The 15496-nt window shown below is 39.5% G+C and overlaps 1 protein-coding gene across 2 annotated transcripts; it reads left to right on the top strand.

The window, feature by feature from the left end:
- The first annotated feature begins 1499 nt into the window (after positions 1-1499).
- LOC128691166 (glucoside xylosyltransferase 1-like) lies at positions 1500-14994 on the top strand. 2 transcript variants are annotated; one of them, XM_070089202.1, is made up of 3 exons: positions 1500-2675; positions 4170-4394; positions 14648-14786. In XM_070089202.1, exons 1-2 carry the CDS (start codon positions 1650-1652, stop codon positions 4365-4367), a joined length of 1224 nt encoding a protein of 407 aa, XP_069945303.1. In that variant the 5' UTR covers positions 1500-1649; the 3' UTR covers positions 4368-4394; positions 14648-14786. The 2 variants fall into 2 exon arrangements, with proteins under 2 accessions (XP_069945303.1, XP_053635988.2); XM_053780013.2 differs by lacking the exons at positions 1500-2675; positions 4170-4394 and adding an exon at positions 6869-8136 and having other exon boundaries at positions 14648-14994.
- Positions 14995-15496: the final 502 nt, after the last annotated feature.

Raw genomic sequence — 15496 nt, 5'->3', positions numbered from 1 at the left:
GTTTAAGTCTTCCTCAAGCATTTTGCAGTTCTGTTGACCGTATTCTCATGCATATATCACGAACAGACTTAGTCTAAGACCTAATCCTAGTGGCACTACAAATATTACCTTTTTGTATCATGACATCAAATCCCTCACTGTTATTCTCTTGTCTGTATCTACGCATCTACTGGAACATCTACAGATGGATGTATTTTGTTTTGGTGTGTATGTTAATATCGTATAAGGGACCGTGCCAAAGGCCTTTTGATAGCTTAGAAATATGCAGTCTGTCTCATCTTTTCTTCTGATGATGAGTGTTGTAACAATGATTATTTTGATGAAATAGACACTTGTGCAACACTTGGGTACCCATGTCCATAATAAAGACACCCAGATGTTGCACAAGTGTCTAATTTATCATCTTGTCGGTTCATTTATCTACAATGTTTATTTTGCTGGATGATTTCTTACTCCACTTTCTACTATCATCAACCCCTCCATTATTTTGTTGTCTATTCCCGTCGACGATACCGCTTTGTAGCTTAGAATATCTTGACTGTTTCTCTTTTTAAAGATCGGTGATATATTTGCATTTTCCCGGCCCTTTATCAGCTGTTTTTCTCCAGTTGTTTGTTGTAGATTCTCGGTAGTGGCTTGCGCAGTACCTCTGTCGTCTGCTTCTGTGTATATGGTGAGACTTTCTCTGATTCCCTTGCCTATAACGTGTCCAGTTCATTCAGGTGAGTTCGAATGACCTATACCTGGAGGGTGTTCCGGGGGTCAACGCCCCCGCGGCCCGTTCCGTGACTGTTCAACTGCCTCTCTGGCTGTCTTCAGGAGCTGGAGAGGCACCTACAGTCAGTACCTGACCAGCCGGGCTTGTGTCATTTTGCGTGCTGCCAGTAGTAACAGCCTGGTTGATCAGGCCCTGGTTTAGGGCCTAATCAACCTTGGATAACCCTGTACCTGAATGAACTTAGTAATTTTGTTCCGTCTGTATACGTGCTGGTGGGGAAAGATCTCCAGTTTCATCGACTGGTATGATGACTCACCACTGGGTTTTTGAATGATATTTTTTTTTTAATTGAACCATGTGTGCTGGAAGTTTGCCTCTTCTACCTCCTAGTCTTGTGCGTTCCACTTAACGACCGTGTCTTTGGTACAACAAATTTTCTAATAAATTATATTTCTCAGCGTATGATCTACTTTTTTTATTGTTGGAGGAAAACCTGTAAATTCCCCCAGGTAGGTGAAGGCGGATGGCTGGCCAGTGACTTCATCCTAGCAGCACTATCTGAGCGCTTGCAGCTGGGGTAACACCTTACGTTCAACCATCCTATGTGAGGCTCTAGTGAAGGAAAACACGTTACCTCTTGTAATATTGGTAATAGCGCTCAATTTGGACCTGCGTTTTACCATAGTGGCGTGAAATTGTTCTTAGTCTTACTATGTGCAAGTGTGAGATGTTGATCTCTTGTCTGAGTGGTGAAAAACAAATGATTCTCGGCAAAGACAATTTATAAATTATATTTTCAGAATATGTAGAGATTTTAAGAAATTATGCGCCTGTGATCTATGTAACAGCGAACAGGATATGTACCTGGGAAGGTGTACCTTAGAACCTAGATATCAACCACAGATTCCTAACAATTCTAGTCTCCAGGACGATGGGAAATTTTGCGAGCCCCGTTGCCTGTTCCTTGGTTGTAGTCGCTTCCTTGTGTTTACTAAATTTCCTCATAGTTGTACCTCATTATTTTTACAAGATGACACCGGTGGAGAATATACCTCAAAATACAAAGGAATCACCGGTAACTGGTAGTCCTTCTATACAAGCACCGATGGTGGTAGTAGTGTGCGAAGCTGCTTTAAATAACGGGAGCCACCAAAGTTTGGTTAATAATGCCACCACCGTGAAGGACATTGAGAAGTACGTGGATCTTCTGCGGGAATCTTGGACGAGGCAGTTGGAGCAGCTCAACTCTATGCTTAAGACGCTTCTCTACTTCAGTAAGTCTGACAAATGGCGCATCATTGTCATGACAGACACTGTAAGCACGTTCAACAAAGTGATAAAACTCACACACACTTTCCCAGAGAGACACAGACAACGACTTGAGTTGCAACATGAAAAAGTTTGGTTTCCAGACAAGTATCCGGGAATAAAGGAGCACTGGAGACCGTGTGTGTGGGCTAAACAGTTTCTGGCTGAGGCTCTGCCTCATGAAGACTCAGTTGTATATTTTGACACTGATGTGGTATTTCTGGGTCCCGCTGAAGAAGTGTGGTCTTTGTTAAGATCGATGAAGACTGGTCAAGCAGTGTCTCTTGCTCCTGAACCACAGTACATCCTGGACAATCCCAAACGGCCGTACGCGGGCCGTGCAGGACTTAATACAGGCGTCATAATTGCTAACCTGACGCGGCTGCGACAGCTGCCTGGTGGCGGCCTGGGCAGTGCCATCCTAAGGGAGGGCAGCTTTTATCCATTACCACGACACGATCAAGACGCTCTCAACCACTTCTTGATGAACAAGCCTCACCTGGTGCAGGAAGTTACGTCCCGCTGGAACTTTGCTCCGTCTTCCTGCTTCAGCAGCGCCCCCTCCTGCCCTGACTGTGTCTCTGCTGGCATCCTCGTCCTCCACGGCGCCGACATGTCTTTTTATAGAAATGTGGAGAGGAAATTCCTGGTAATTAGAATATACAACTTGTTTTTATGTTATAAAAAAAAATGTAATTTGTTCTACTCTCTACCGAACGCATCTCTTCTGTGGGTGATTGTACTTTATGTAAATATAAGGCGTAATATGTCCATAGCTTTTCCAAAACTCAATTTTGCTTGTAATTTATGAAAAGTTTAACTCGCAAATACAAGTTACAAAACTATACAGTAGCATGCACGAAGATAATATAATTTTCAACGTTTCACCATAAAAAAAAATTCTGACATTTATATAAGAACGCATTTCGTCCTGTAGATGCCTTCCTCTTCCACTACATTGTAGAATGCTCCAAACTTCAGAACACTCGTGACCTAACCTGATTCCTCCTTTTTTTTTCTTCTCCCTCTTCCCCTTTCCTCTTTCTCCTTTGGGTTGTCTCCCCTGTGTATTTGTTCCTTCTTTATTTATTTGTTTCCCCCCCCTCGGTGTTCTTGCTCTTACCCTCTGTGGGCACCAGCTCCCTTGCAGTGCTCCTCTTTCTTAGTATTTGACTGGCCCCTCCTACTCTTACTACCTCTCCACTTCTACTTCCTTCCACCTCCACTACTACCACTTCCTGCCTATATATATCCATCCTGACTCACGAAATCGTAATGACACGATTGCAAACAAACCATACCACGGGTGGGGACAGAACCCGCGATCAAAAGGTCTCAAAACTGCAGACCGTCGCGTTAGCTAACGCGACGGTCTGGAGTTTTGAGACTCTGATCGCGGGTTCTATCCCCACCCGTGGCATGGTTATACCCATCCTGCTCTCCTTTTCGTAAGTGTGACTTTGTAAATGGTCCAAGTCGGACCGAAATGTCGTCGTAAGCTCCTCTCTTCTATGTTCGGGTTATTTGTGTAACGCACAAAGTAAGTTTTGAAGATTCTTCACAGAAAATACACATGGTTTCTCAAGCAATAATCTAGATTTTAGCATTCCTTTCAGTGTAAAATAAGTTTTCATTTTACTGCATCAAATAGGTACTAACCTGCTGAAAATGCCCAGTAGCAAAGTTGAGCAAATTAGATAAGAATCAGCCACATATAAACTTGTACATCTAGACAGAACAAGTGGAAGGCAGCAGGATGATATTAGAGTTAGACTGATAATTTAGTAATAATCATACAAATGTGAATATTTTCTGATTATTTTTTTTTTAATCTCATTGCTTATTTGTGGCTGAATCTATGTTTTTTATGTGTTTATATGTAACCAAGTCTAGTCTAACTTAACCTTAGTTAACTTTACCTAACTTATAATACGGAAAATAGCATCGATAAGTTTACAGGAAACAGTAAGAGATTTGATCGAGGAACTTAATATAGTGAAGCTCTTGTCATAAATAAATGACAGGAATAAGTGTCAGTGTGTCATTGTGTTAAGTGATGCTTGGAGCGGCACACCTGGCTGATGCAGATTCGAGTTCCCATGATGTCTTATTTTTAAAAAGTGTTCTTTATGCATGCTTGCAGACTATGTATAATGCTGTGAAGTGGCTTAAGCTGGACGAGAACCCGAGTGTGTTGCTAAACAATGTCACCTTACAGCTGAGTCACAAAGACTCGTGGACACCTTACTTCCCGTGCAGCAACTACACAAACATCAACTTGGCCCTCACACAAGGACTGTCTCACGCATCTTCCCTCCACGATCATCCTTCCATAATATAGCCTTACTGGCACACCTGTGCTGAATTTGTAAGTATATAAATTCAGGCTCAAACTAACGCATTTTGAGAAATAAAAAAGACAATAAGATCATTATTATATTCATGGGGAAGCGCTATGAGTGTTAAGAGTCATAGAGAAAAGGGAGATTTGTTCCAGTTCTTAGGATCAAGAGCCCTACTTTCTACTTTTGGCTAGTGTTTATTACAATTTTTGTTCAAATATAAATTCAGATTTAAAACTGATATAGTACATCACAACTTTGGTAAAAGTCAAAGATAAAACTGATAAATTAGCCAAAGTATTTTGGATGATGAAGCTGAATATAACTTTAGTCTGTCAGTGTCAAGAATAAAGAGCAGTGGTAAGAGAGACTGAAGGATGTTATAGTAGCCAGGCTTAAAATTGGCTACAAGTACTTTTGGCAGTTTGCCATGTGGTTTAAAAACACACCTGACCAAACACTAGGACATATATATTAGAAAACGTTTCGGTCCTGGGACCTTGATCACTTCTAACACATTAAAAAATCTGTTAGAAGTTATCAAGGTCCTACGATCGAAACGTTTTCTAATAAACATCTCTTAGTGTTTGCTCACTTGTCTTTTTAAACCAATTTGTTGGTATTAATTACCAAGGTTCATACCAGTTTGCCACATACACAGTGTATGTGATTACCCGTATGATAACTTCCTGGAACACTATATATTTGACTGTCCATTTATTGAGGAATATAAAGACAGAAAGTATAATAACCAATGTGATATGCCAAAGTATCTTTATTGTAAAAATAAGACACCAGCATTTTACGTAATTTTTTTTATAATATAGAATAAAGATGGAATGCACAATAAACTATACACTTTTGCGGCAAAATATAAAATCTTGAAGATAGTGGGAAAAATTGCCAAGAAGTCAATGAAGCAGATTTTTTAGGTAGCCTTAAAGATGGGTTGGAAAAATACTTAAGTGGAAATAATTTTGTGTGAATTAGACTTGCCTTGTTTGAGGTCAGTAACCCAGCTACAGTGTTCCTGTTTTTTCTTGTTTCTATATTTATGTGTACTTGCTACGTATATCTATCTATTAGTCGTTATATATATATATATATATATATATATATATATATATATATATATATATATAAATCGTAGTTTGGAGGAGGTGCGGGATTACCAAAACTGTTGTCCAGAGGGCTGAGGAAGGGTTGTTGAGGTGGTTCGGACATGTAGAGAGAATGGAGCGAAACAGAATGACTTCAAGAGTGTATCAGTCTGTAGTGGAAGGAAGGCGGGGTAGGGGTCGGCCTAGGAAAGGTTGGAGGGGTAAAGGAGGTTTTGTGAGCGAGGGGCTTGGACTTCCAGCAGGCATGCGTGAGCGTGTTTGATAGGAGTGAATGGAGACAAATGGTTTTTATTACTTGACGTGCTGTTGGAGTGTGAGCAAAGTAACATTTATGAAGGGATTCGGGGAAACCGGCAGGCCGGACTTGAGTCCTGGAGATGGGAAGTACAGTGCCTGCACTCTGAAGGAGGGGTGTTAATGTTGCAGTTTAAAAACTGAAGTGTAAAGCACCCTTCTGGCAAGACAGTGATGGAGTGAATGATGGTGAAAGTTTTTCTTTTTCGGGCCACCCTGCCTTGGTGGGAATCGGCCAGTGTGTTAATAAAAAATAAAAATAATATATATATATATATATATATATATATATATATATATATATATATATATATATATATATATATATATATATATATATATATATATATATATATGGTATAAACCTTGGTAATAAATACCGATAAGTTGGTTTAGAAAGACACGTAAGCAAACACTATAACATATTTATTAGAAAACGTTTCGGTCCTGGGACCTTGATCACTTCTAACATACAGAGGTAGAAAGACATTCCTCAGGTCACGTGCGTCACATCTCACTCTCCGCCTATATATATAATGTCTTTCTACCTCTGTATGTTAGAAGTGATCAAGGTCCCAGGACCGAAACGTTTTCTAATAAATATGTTATAGTGTTTGCTTACGTGTCTTTCTAAACCATATATATATATATATATATATATATATATATATATATATATATATATATATATATATATATATATATATATATATATATATATATATATATATATGTATGTATATGTATGTATGTATATGTGTGTGTGATTACGAGTAATAAAAATATTGAGGAATGAGAATGACAGGATTGGAGGAAAGATATTTGTGAATATAAAAGCTGACCAACTATTATCAGTGGAGGAAATATGTGCAAATATACAAGTTGACTTGACTGCTGTGAATGTCTCGCAGCTCCTCAGACGTGGCAAGCTTTCTTTCCTTATAAAAAAAATATTTACGTGAAAACAATTATGAAGCTAACGCGTGCCCTTAAACAAACCTAAAAAAGACTTAAATATAATGCTTGCAGAATACGAGAAGAAAATCTGTCAAGAGAGATACAAAGCAACTTATGTGTGAGAAGTCAAAACTATAAGAATTCTTTTGTTCATTACCTGAGATGTTTTTTGGTTCATCATTGTTATTGTTATTATTATTTAATGATCACCGAAGATTTTTGAACGCGCATTTAAATTCAGACAACGAGTGACTAATATTTAAATATCTGAATGACACATTTGGTACGCGCACGGACCATTTTTTTTGTAACACCAGCAGCACTTGTGATAAAGTCGGTGCTGATGCTAAACAAGACTATTGATGTTATATTGTGTAGATGTATGTACACCATGACTGGTCGTGTGCGTGTGGCTACCATAACACTGGCCATCATCACTCATGTGTGGGTACTCAACCTGATTCTGTGTACATCTCTCCACAACAAACAAAGTGCAAGAGGGAAGAAGTCTTATATCGAGCCTCGACTATTGGTGAGTGGGAGTCCCTCTGTTGAGGCTCCTGCTGTGGTGGTGGTGTGCAAGGCCCACAACAGCAGCAGTAATAATCCTGCACAAGACGCAGCCACTGGCCAGGGATCACTGCTTCTGCGGGAGTCTTGGACGAGGCAGCTGGAGCAGCTCGACTTAATGCTCAAGACGCTTCTCTACTTCAGTAAGTCTGACAAATGGCGCATCATTGTCATGACAGACACTGTAAGCACGTTCAACGAAGTGGTAAAACTCACACACACTTTCCCAGAGAGACACAGACAACGACTTGAGTTGCAACATGAAAAAGTTTGGTTTCCAGACAAGTATCCGGGAATAAAGGAGCACTGGAGACCGTGTGTGTGGGCTAAACAGTTTCTGGCTGAGGCTCTGCCTCATGAAGACTCAGTTGTATATTTTGACACTGATGTGGTATTTCTGGGTCCCGCTGAAGAAGTGTGGTCTTTGTTAAGATCGATGAAGACTGGTCAAGTAGTGTCTCTTGCTCCTGAACCACAGTACATCCTGGATAATCCCAAACGGCCGTACGCGGGCCGTGCAGGACTTAATACAGGCGTCATAATTGCTAACCTGACGCGGCTGCGACAGCTGCCTGGTGGCGGCCTGGGCAGTGCCATCCTAAGGGAGGGCAGCTTTTATCCATTACCACGACACGATCAAGACGCTCTCAACCACTTCTTGATGAACAAGCCTCACCTGGTGCAGGAAGTGACGTCCCGCTGGAACTTTGCTCCGTCTTCCTGCTTCAGCAGCGCCCCCTCCTGCCCTGACTGTGTCTCTGCTGGCATCCTCGTCCTCCACGGCGCCGACGCAACTTTCTACAGACACATTGACAGGAAATTCTTAGTAGGTAGTACTGTAACAAGGTTAAATTTCTGCAATAATGAGTTTTTTTTGTTTAATCTCTCCAGTTGCGTATTCTATCCTACTTGTGGTGATGACTGGAAAGACACCTTGATGTTAAGATGCAGCGCCAATTTAGGAATTCAGTGACTTGCAGCAACGTTTTGCAGAACAGTCTTATATATACAGTAGTATGCAAATTAATTGGGACAAATAAATTTTGTGATTATCTCACAGTAATGTCTTAGTTTCCGGCTTAATTAATGTAATTTGGGTTCTTTTCATAACAGTTTGCTACTGACTTCTAGCAACCATCCATCTGTGGTCTTCCCTGCGAATCTTGTCAGTGCTACAATAGCTGAACGCTGTATAGCCCTTGTGGCTTAGCGCTTCTTTTTTATTATAATAATAATAATACAATAGCTGATGTTCTGTAAGGCTATTCCTGCAAGCGTGCTCTGTGAGTGTATGTGGTATCGCCAAATTCTCCCCTTCATTTCATGATTACTGCTGAAATTCATGATGGATGTTACACTTAGGAAGTGTGCAAGTAGTGTAACTACTAGAAAACATGCTAATTTGAGTATCAGACAGATCACCGAAAATTTGAGCCTAGCAAAATCAACTGTTGGTTGGATTCTGAATATATATATATATATTATATATATATATATTTATATTATATATATATTTATATTATATATATATATATTTATATTATACATATATATATTTATATTATACATATATATATTTATATTATACATATATATTTATATTATATATATATTTATATATATTATATATATATATATTTTTTTTTCAACAAGTCGGTCGTCTCCCACCGAGGCAGGGTGACCCAAAAAAGAAAGAAAATCCCCAAAAAGAAAATACTTTCATCATCATTCAACACTTTCACCACACTCACACATTATCACTGCTTTTGCAGAGGTGCTCAGAATACAACATATATAATATATATAATATATATGTTGAGTGAATGCGTGGGGAGTTTTGAATCAAGTGTGAGAGTAATGGTGGTTGGGGATTTCAATGCTAAAGTGGGTAAAAATGTTATGGAGGGAGTAGTAGGTAAATTTGGGGTGCCAGGGGTAAATGTAAATGGGGAGCCTTTAATTGAGCTATGTGTAGAAAGAAATTTGGTAATAAGTAATACATATTTTATGAAAAAGGATAAATAAATATACAAGGTATGATGTAGCACGTAATGAAAGTAGTTTGTTAGATTATGTATTGGTGGATAAAAGGTTGACGGGTAGGCTCCAGGATGTACATGTTTATAGAGGGGCAACTGATATATCAGACCATTATTTAGTTGTAGCTACAGTTAGAATAAGAGGTAGATGGGAAAAGAGGAAGGTGGCAACAACAAGTAAGAGGGAGGTGAAAGTGTATAAACTAAGGGAGGAGGAAGTTCGGGCGAGATATAAGCGACTATTGGCAGAAAGGTGGGCTAGTGCAAAGATGAGTAGTGGGGGGGGGGGGGTTGAAGAGGGTTGGAATAGTTTTAAAAATGCAGTATTAGAATGTGGGGCAGAAGTTTGTGGTTATAGGAGGGTGGGGGTAGGAGGAAAGAGGAGTGATTGGTGGAATGATGAAGTAAAGGGTGTGATAAAAGAGAAAAAGGTAGCTTACGAAAGGTTTTTACAAAGCAGAAGTGTTATAAGAAGAGCAGAGTATATGGAGAGTAAAAGAAAGGTGAAGAGAGTGGTGAGAGAGTGCAAAAGGAGAGCAGATGAAAGAGTGGGAGAGGCACTGTCAAGAAATTTTAATGAAAATAAGAAAAAATTTTGGAGTGAGTTAAACAAGTTAAGAAAGCCTAGGGAAAGTATGGATTTGTCAGTTAAAAACAGAGTAGGGGAGTTAGTAGATGGGGAGAGGGAGGTATTAGGTAGATGGCGAGAATATTTTGAGGAACTTTTAAATGTTGAGGAAGAAAGGGAGGCGGTAATTTCATGCACTGGCCAGGGAGGTATACCATCTTTTAGGAGTAAAGAAGAGCAGAATGTAAGTGTAGGGAAGGTACGTGAGGCATTACGTAGAATGAAAGGGGGTAAAGCAGCTGGAACTGATGGGATCATGACAGAAATGTTAAAAGCAGGGAAGGATATAGTGTTGGAGTGGTTGGTACTTTTGTTTAATAAATGTATGAAAGAGGGGAAGGTACCTAGGGATTGGCGGAGAGCATGCATAGTCCCTTTATATAAAGGGAAAGGGGACAAAAGAGATTGTAAAAATTATAGAGGAATAAGTTTACTGAATATACCAGGAAAAGTATACGGTAGAGTTATAATTGAAAGAATTAGAGGTAAGACAGAATGTAGAATTGCGGACGAGCAAGGAGGCTTCAGAGTGGGTAGGGGATGTGTAGATCAAGTGTTTACATTGAAGCATATATGTGAACAGTATTTAGATAAAGGTAGGGAAGTTTTTATTTCATTTATGGATTTAGAAAAGGCATATGATAGAGTGGATAGAGGAGCAATGTGGCAGATGTTGCAAGTTTATGGAATAGGTGGTAAGTTACTAAATGCTGTAAAGAGCTTTTATGAGGATAGTGAGGCTCAGGTTAGGGTGTGTAGAAGAGAGGGAGAATACTTCCCGGTAAAAGTAGGTCTTAGACAGGGATGTGTAATGTCACCTTGGTTGTTTAATATATTTATAGATGGGGTTGTAAAAGAAGTAAATGCTAGGGTGTTCGGGAGAGGGGTGGGATTAAATTATGGGGAATCAAATTCAAAATGGGAATTGACACAGTTACTTTTTGCTGATGATACTGTGCTTATGGGAGATTCTAAAGAAAAATTGCAAAGGTTAGTGGATGAGTTTGAGAATGTGTGTAAAGGTAGAAAGTTGAAAGTGAACATAGAAAAGAGTAAGGTGATGAGGGTATCAAATGATTTAGATAAAGAAAAATTGGATATCAAATTGGGGAGGAGGAGTATGGAAGAAGTGAATGTTTTCAGATACTTGGGAGTTGACGTGTCGGCGGATGGATTTATGAAGGATGAGGTTAATCATAGAATTGATGAGGGAAAAAAGGTGAGTGGTGCGTTGAGGTATATGTGGAGTCAAAAAACGATATCTATGGAGGCAAAGAAGGGAATGTATGAAAGTATAGTAGTACCAACACTCTTATATGGATGTGAAGCTTGGGTGGTAAATGCAGCAGGGAGGAGACGGTTGGAGGCAGTGGAGATGTCCTGTCTAAGGGCAATGTGTGGTGTAAATATTATGCAGAAAATTCGAGTGTGGAAATTAGGAGAAGGTGTGGAGTTAATAAAAGCATTAGTCAGAGGGCAGAAGAGGGGTTGAGCCAGGTTTAGCCTGGTGGCTAAAACTCCCGCTTCACACACGGAGGGCCCGGGTTCGATTCCCGGCGGGTGGAAATTCCGACACGTTTCCTTACACCTATTGTCCTGTTCACCTAGCAGCAAATAGGTACCTGGGTGTTAGTCGACTGGTGTGGGTCGCATCCTGGGGGACAAGATTAAGGACCCCAATGGAAATAAGTTAGACAGTCCTCGATGACGCACTGACTTTCTTGGGTTATCCTGGGTGGCTAACCCTCCGGGGTTAAAAATCCGAACGAAATCTTATCTTATCTTATCTTAAATCTATAGGGGAAGGAAAGAGGGGTAGGGGTCGTCCTCGAAAGGGTTGGAAAGAGGGAGTAAAGGTTTTGTGGGCGAGGGGCTTGGACTTCCAGCAAGCGTGCATGAGCGTGTTAGATAGGAGTGAATGGAGACGAATGATACTTGGGACCTGACGATCTGTTGGAGTGTGAGCAGGGTAATATTTAGTGAAGGAATTCAGGGAAACCGGTTATTTTCTTATAGTCGGACTTGAGTCCTGGAAATGGGAAGTACAATGCCTGCACTTTAAAGGAGGGGTTTGGGATATTGGCAGTTTGGAGGGATATGTTGTGTATCTCTATACGTATATGCTTCTAAACTGTTGTATTCTGAGCACCTCTGCAAAAGCAGTGATAATGTGTGAGTGTGGTGAAAGTGTTGAATGATGATGAAAGTATTTTCTTTTTGGGGATTTTCTTTCTTTTTTTTTGGGTCACCCTGCCTCGGTGGGAGACGACCGACTTGTTGAAAAAAAAAAATATATATATATATATATAAATGTATATGTATATATATAATGTATATATATAATGTATATATATATGTATATATATATATATGTGTATATATATATATATATATATATATATATATTGGATAAAAAGGCTTCAAGGAAGAATATTTGGATTTCTTCCTGAAGCCGTTTGAATATTCCACTTCCCCTACCACCCCATCTTTTCGTATTTTTTTTTTACCAATAGGAATATTTTATTACATAATATGATGCAGAAGATTTAAGAGATACATTGTTGATATAAAGGTGGCATATACGGTACATGTTGTTACGTGTGTATCACCGATTATAAGGCGAAAATCTCATCCAGCTCCTCAGAGCTGGGGCGTGTGCCCAAAATACAGCAGGCATTACCCCTTTGAACAGCCGCACTGAGCCGCTGGAACAGAAAACTAGCTGCCCTGGGATCCCTAGTTACCCTGATGAGTCTTTTTCCCAGTTCCTTAAGTAGGTTGGTAGACAGGAACCACCCGGGGAGGTACTACCGTCCTGCCAAGTGAGTGTAAAACGAAAGCCTGTAATTGTTTTACATGATGGTAGGATTGCTGATGTCTTTTTATTGTCTCATACACATGCAAGATTTCAGGTGCATCTTGCTACTTGTACTTACACTTAGGTCACACTACACATACATGTACAGGCATATATATACACCCCTCTGGGTTTTCTTCTATTTTTTCTAGGTCTTGTTCTTGTTTATTTCCTCTTACTTCCATGGGGAAGTGGAACAGAATTCTTCCTCCGTAAGCCATGCGTGTTGTAAGAGGCGACTAAAATGCCAGGAGCAAGGGGCTAGTAACCCCTTCTGTATAAATTACTAAATTTAAAAAGAGAAACTTTTGTTTTTCTTTTTGGGCCACCCTGCCTCAGTGAGATACAGCCGGTGCATTAAAAGAAAAAAAAAGAGATATATATATATATATATATATATATATATATATATATATATATATATATATATATATATATATATATATATATATATATATATATATATATTATATATATATATAGTGCTCGCCACAGCATTATGCCAGGTGAGCGCCTTGTCATAATGCCGTGACAAAAATGAAAGGCCTACCATACAAGGGGGTCTTTTTTCGTCAGTGCATTCTGGTGGGTAGCAGCCATTAGCATGATGTCACAGTCTGCTGCCACACTTCACAGTGACTTCTCATTGCTCGTGTGGCTGCTGTGGTGAGAGGAAGTTTTGCACTGTTGTTTCATCCACCCCATCTTTTGTCCGGTGTTCCCTTTGGTTTTGGGGCTATACATGTTTGATTATGGGTAAAAGGAAGTCTTTAACACCTGAAACTATAGCTCAAAATCATAGGGCTTCACAAAGCTGGGCACCAGATGAAAGAAATAGTGGAAAATGTTGGTGTGTGTGAGCATTCAGTGAGGAACTGGGTGCAGCATTTCAAGGCTGGTGGTGTCGAGTTACCATCTGCCAAACCTCGGCCTGGCACCTCGAGGAAGATATCTATTCGTATCTTAACTGTGTTAAAGAAGCAGTTACTCTCTAACTGCAACAGGGGTCCAGTGCCAGTAAATGACAAAGGGAAGTAACCCCGGATAGGGACTTGATACCAATAACCTCTCCTCCTCCCTCTTCCCTCCTCGCATCTTCCATATGCCAACAAGAGTCTTCAATAAAGGTAAAAAGTGATGTTAAATGTTCATTTATACATTTCATTAGTCCTTTATGCAGTGGACCCCCGCCTTACGATATAATTTCATTCCAGAAGTATGTTCAGGTGCCGTTACCGAACGAATTTGTTCCCATAAGGAATATTGTGAATTTGATTAGTCAGTTTCAGACCCCCAAAAATACACGTACAAAAGCACTTACGTAAATACACTTACATAATTGGTCGCATTGGAAGCTGATCGTAAGGCGGGGGTCCACTGTATATTCTCATTGTTTTCAGTATGTAAATCTACAGTTATTCTCTATAAAATGTATTTTTTTGTTAATAGTTTTGGGTGTCTGGAATGGATTAATTGGATTTACATTATTTCTTATGGGAAATATTGCTTCAGTTTTTGTCAAATTCGGTTTTTGTCAGACTTTCTTCAACGAATTAATGACAAAAACCGAAGTTCCATTGTATGTACTAGTATACACATATGCACCAGGTTTCACAGGGTATATGCAGCAAGAGGTGTATTTCCCTCAGTGAATTTATGCTGAGAGTTTACTTTAATTCCTATTTTAGGGATTAAAGTATTTTCTGGTAGTGAAGAGGTTACATGCAGCCTTAGTAACCCTAGTGTAGTTGATAGATTTTGAACTCCGTTAATCAACCAAGTTTCTTTAACCAAGTGTTTTTTCATTCGGCAGGTGGTGTACCACAGCATGAGAAGTCTCCGTCTAGATGGTGATTCTCAACCTGTGCTGGAGCAGCTGGAGTTGCAGCTGGCCCTGGTGGATGCTTTGAGGAGCAAGTTTCCCTGCAGCAACTATAGTAACTTGAATCACGCCCTCACACTTGGCCTCAAGGATGCTGCCACCCTCAAGGTCCAGCCTCTGCCACAGCATTGAAATACCTAGAGACAGCCCACTACAGGTCTTCAACATTTGCGTTTTCCACTTTTGCGGGCTTCGAACATTCGCGAATTCCCAGCCGCCCAATCATATTTAAAGTGTGTCATTACATATGTTAGGAATTGTACGTTAAAGTACCCCAGGAACACCTGCCAGGCTGAAGAGTGAGCTTGTAAAAAAAAAAGCTAAAGACTGAGTCTAAAAATTATTAATATAATTAATATTATTAAAAATTACTAATACCTGCATAATTAAAAGAGAGAAACATTAATCTGCAAGGGTCATATATCACTCAGAAAATGGGAGGAAATCAGGTTGATGAAAAAACAGGAAAGAATTTCAGTTATTTGGATATAGAATAGCCCTTGTGGTTTAGCGCTTCTTTTTGATTATAATAATAATGGATATAGAATGTTTCAGCAGCATTATGGTAACCTCATAGAATTTTAGACTTTGTAGATGACAGAAAATAAGAAAAGTACTGTATATTTAGACCTGAAGAAGACCTCCTTGAGAGGCTAAGATACAGTATACATTACTCATTATATTTTATCTTTTTTTTTTTCTTGTCTCCTTATGAATTCCTTCATACCATGTGTTGCAGCGCTGTATAGCCCTTGTGGCTTAGCGCTTCTTTTTTGTTAT

The sequence above is a fragment of the Cherax quadricarinatus genome, chromosome 27 (genome assembly GCF_038502225.1).
Source record: "Cherax quadricarinatus isolate ZL_2023a chromosome 27, ASM3850222v1, whole genome shotgun sequence".
NCBI lineage: Eukaryota > Metazoa > Arthropoda > Malacostraca > Decapoda > Parastacidae > Cherax > Cherax quadricarinatus.
The sequence above is the reverse complement of the archived record's forward strand: the minus strand, read 5'-3'. Positions and strand labels throughout refer to the sequence as shown.

What these genes read in the sequence shown, in the direction of transcription:
- LOC128691166 (XM_053780013.2), top strand. Translation starts at nt 7,012, where the DNA reads ATGACACATTTGGTACGCGCACGGACCATTTTTTTTGTAACACCAGCA. An exon ending in ACATTGACAGGAAATTCTTA is followed by an intron (nt 8,137 to 14,647) that starts GTAGGTAGTACT and finishes TTCATTCGGCAG; the next exon opens with GTGGTGTACCACAGCATGAG.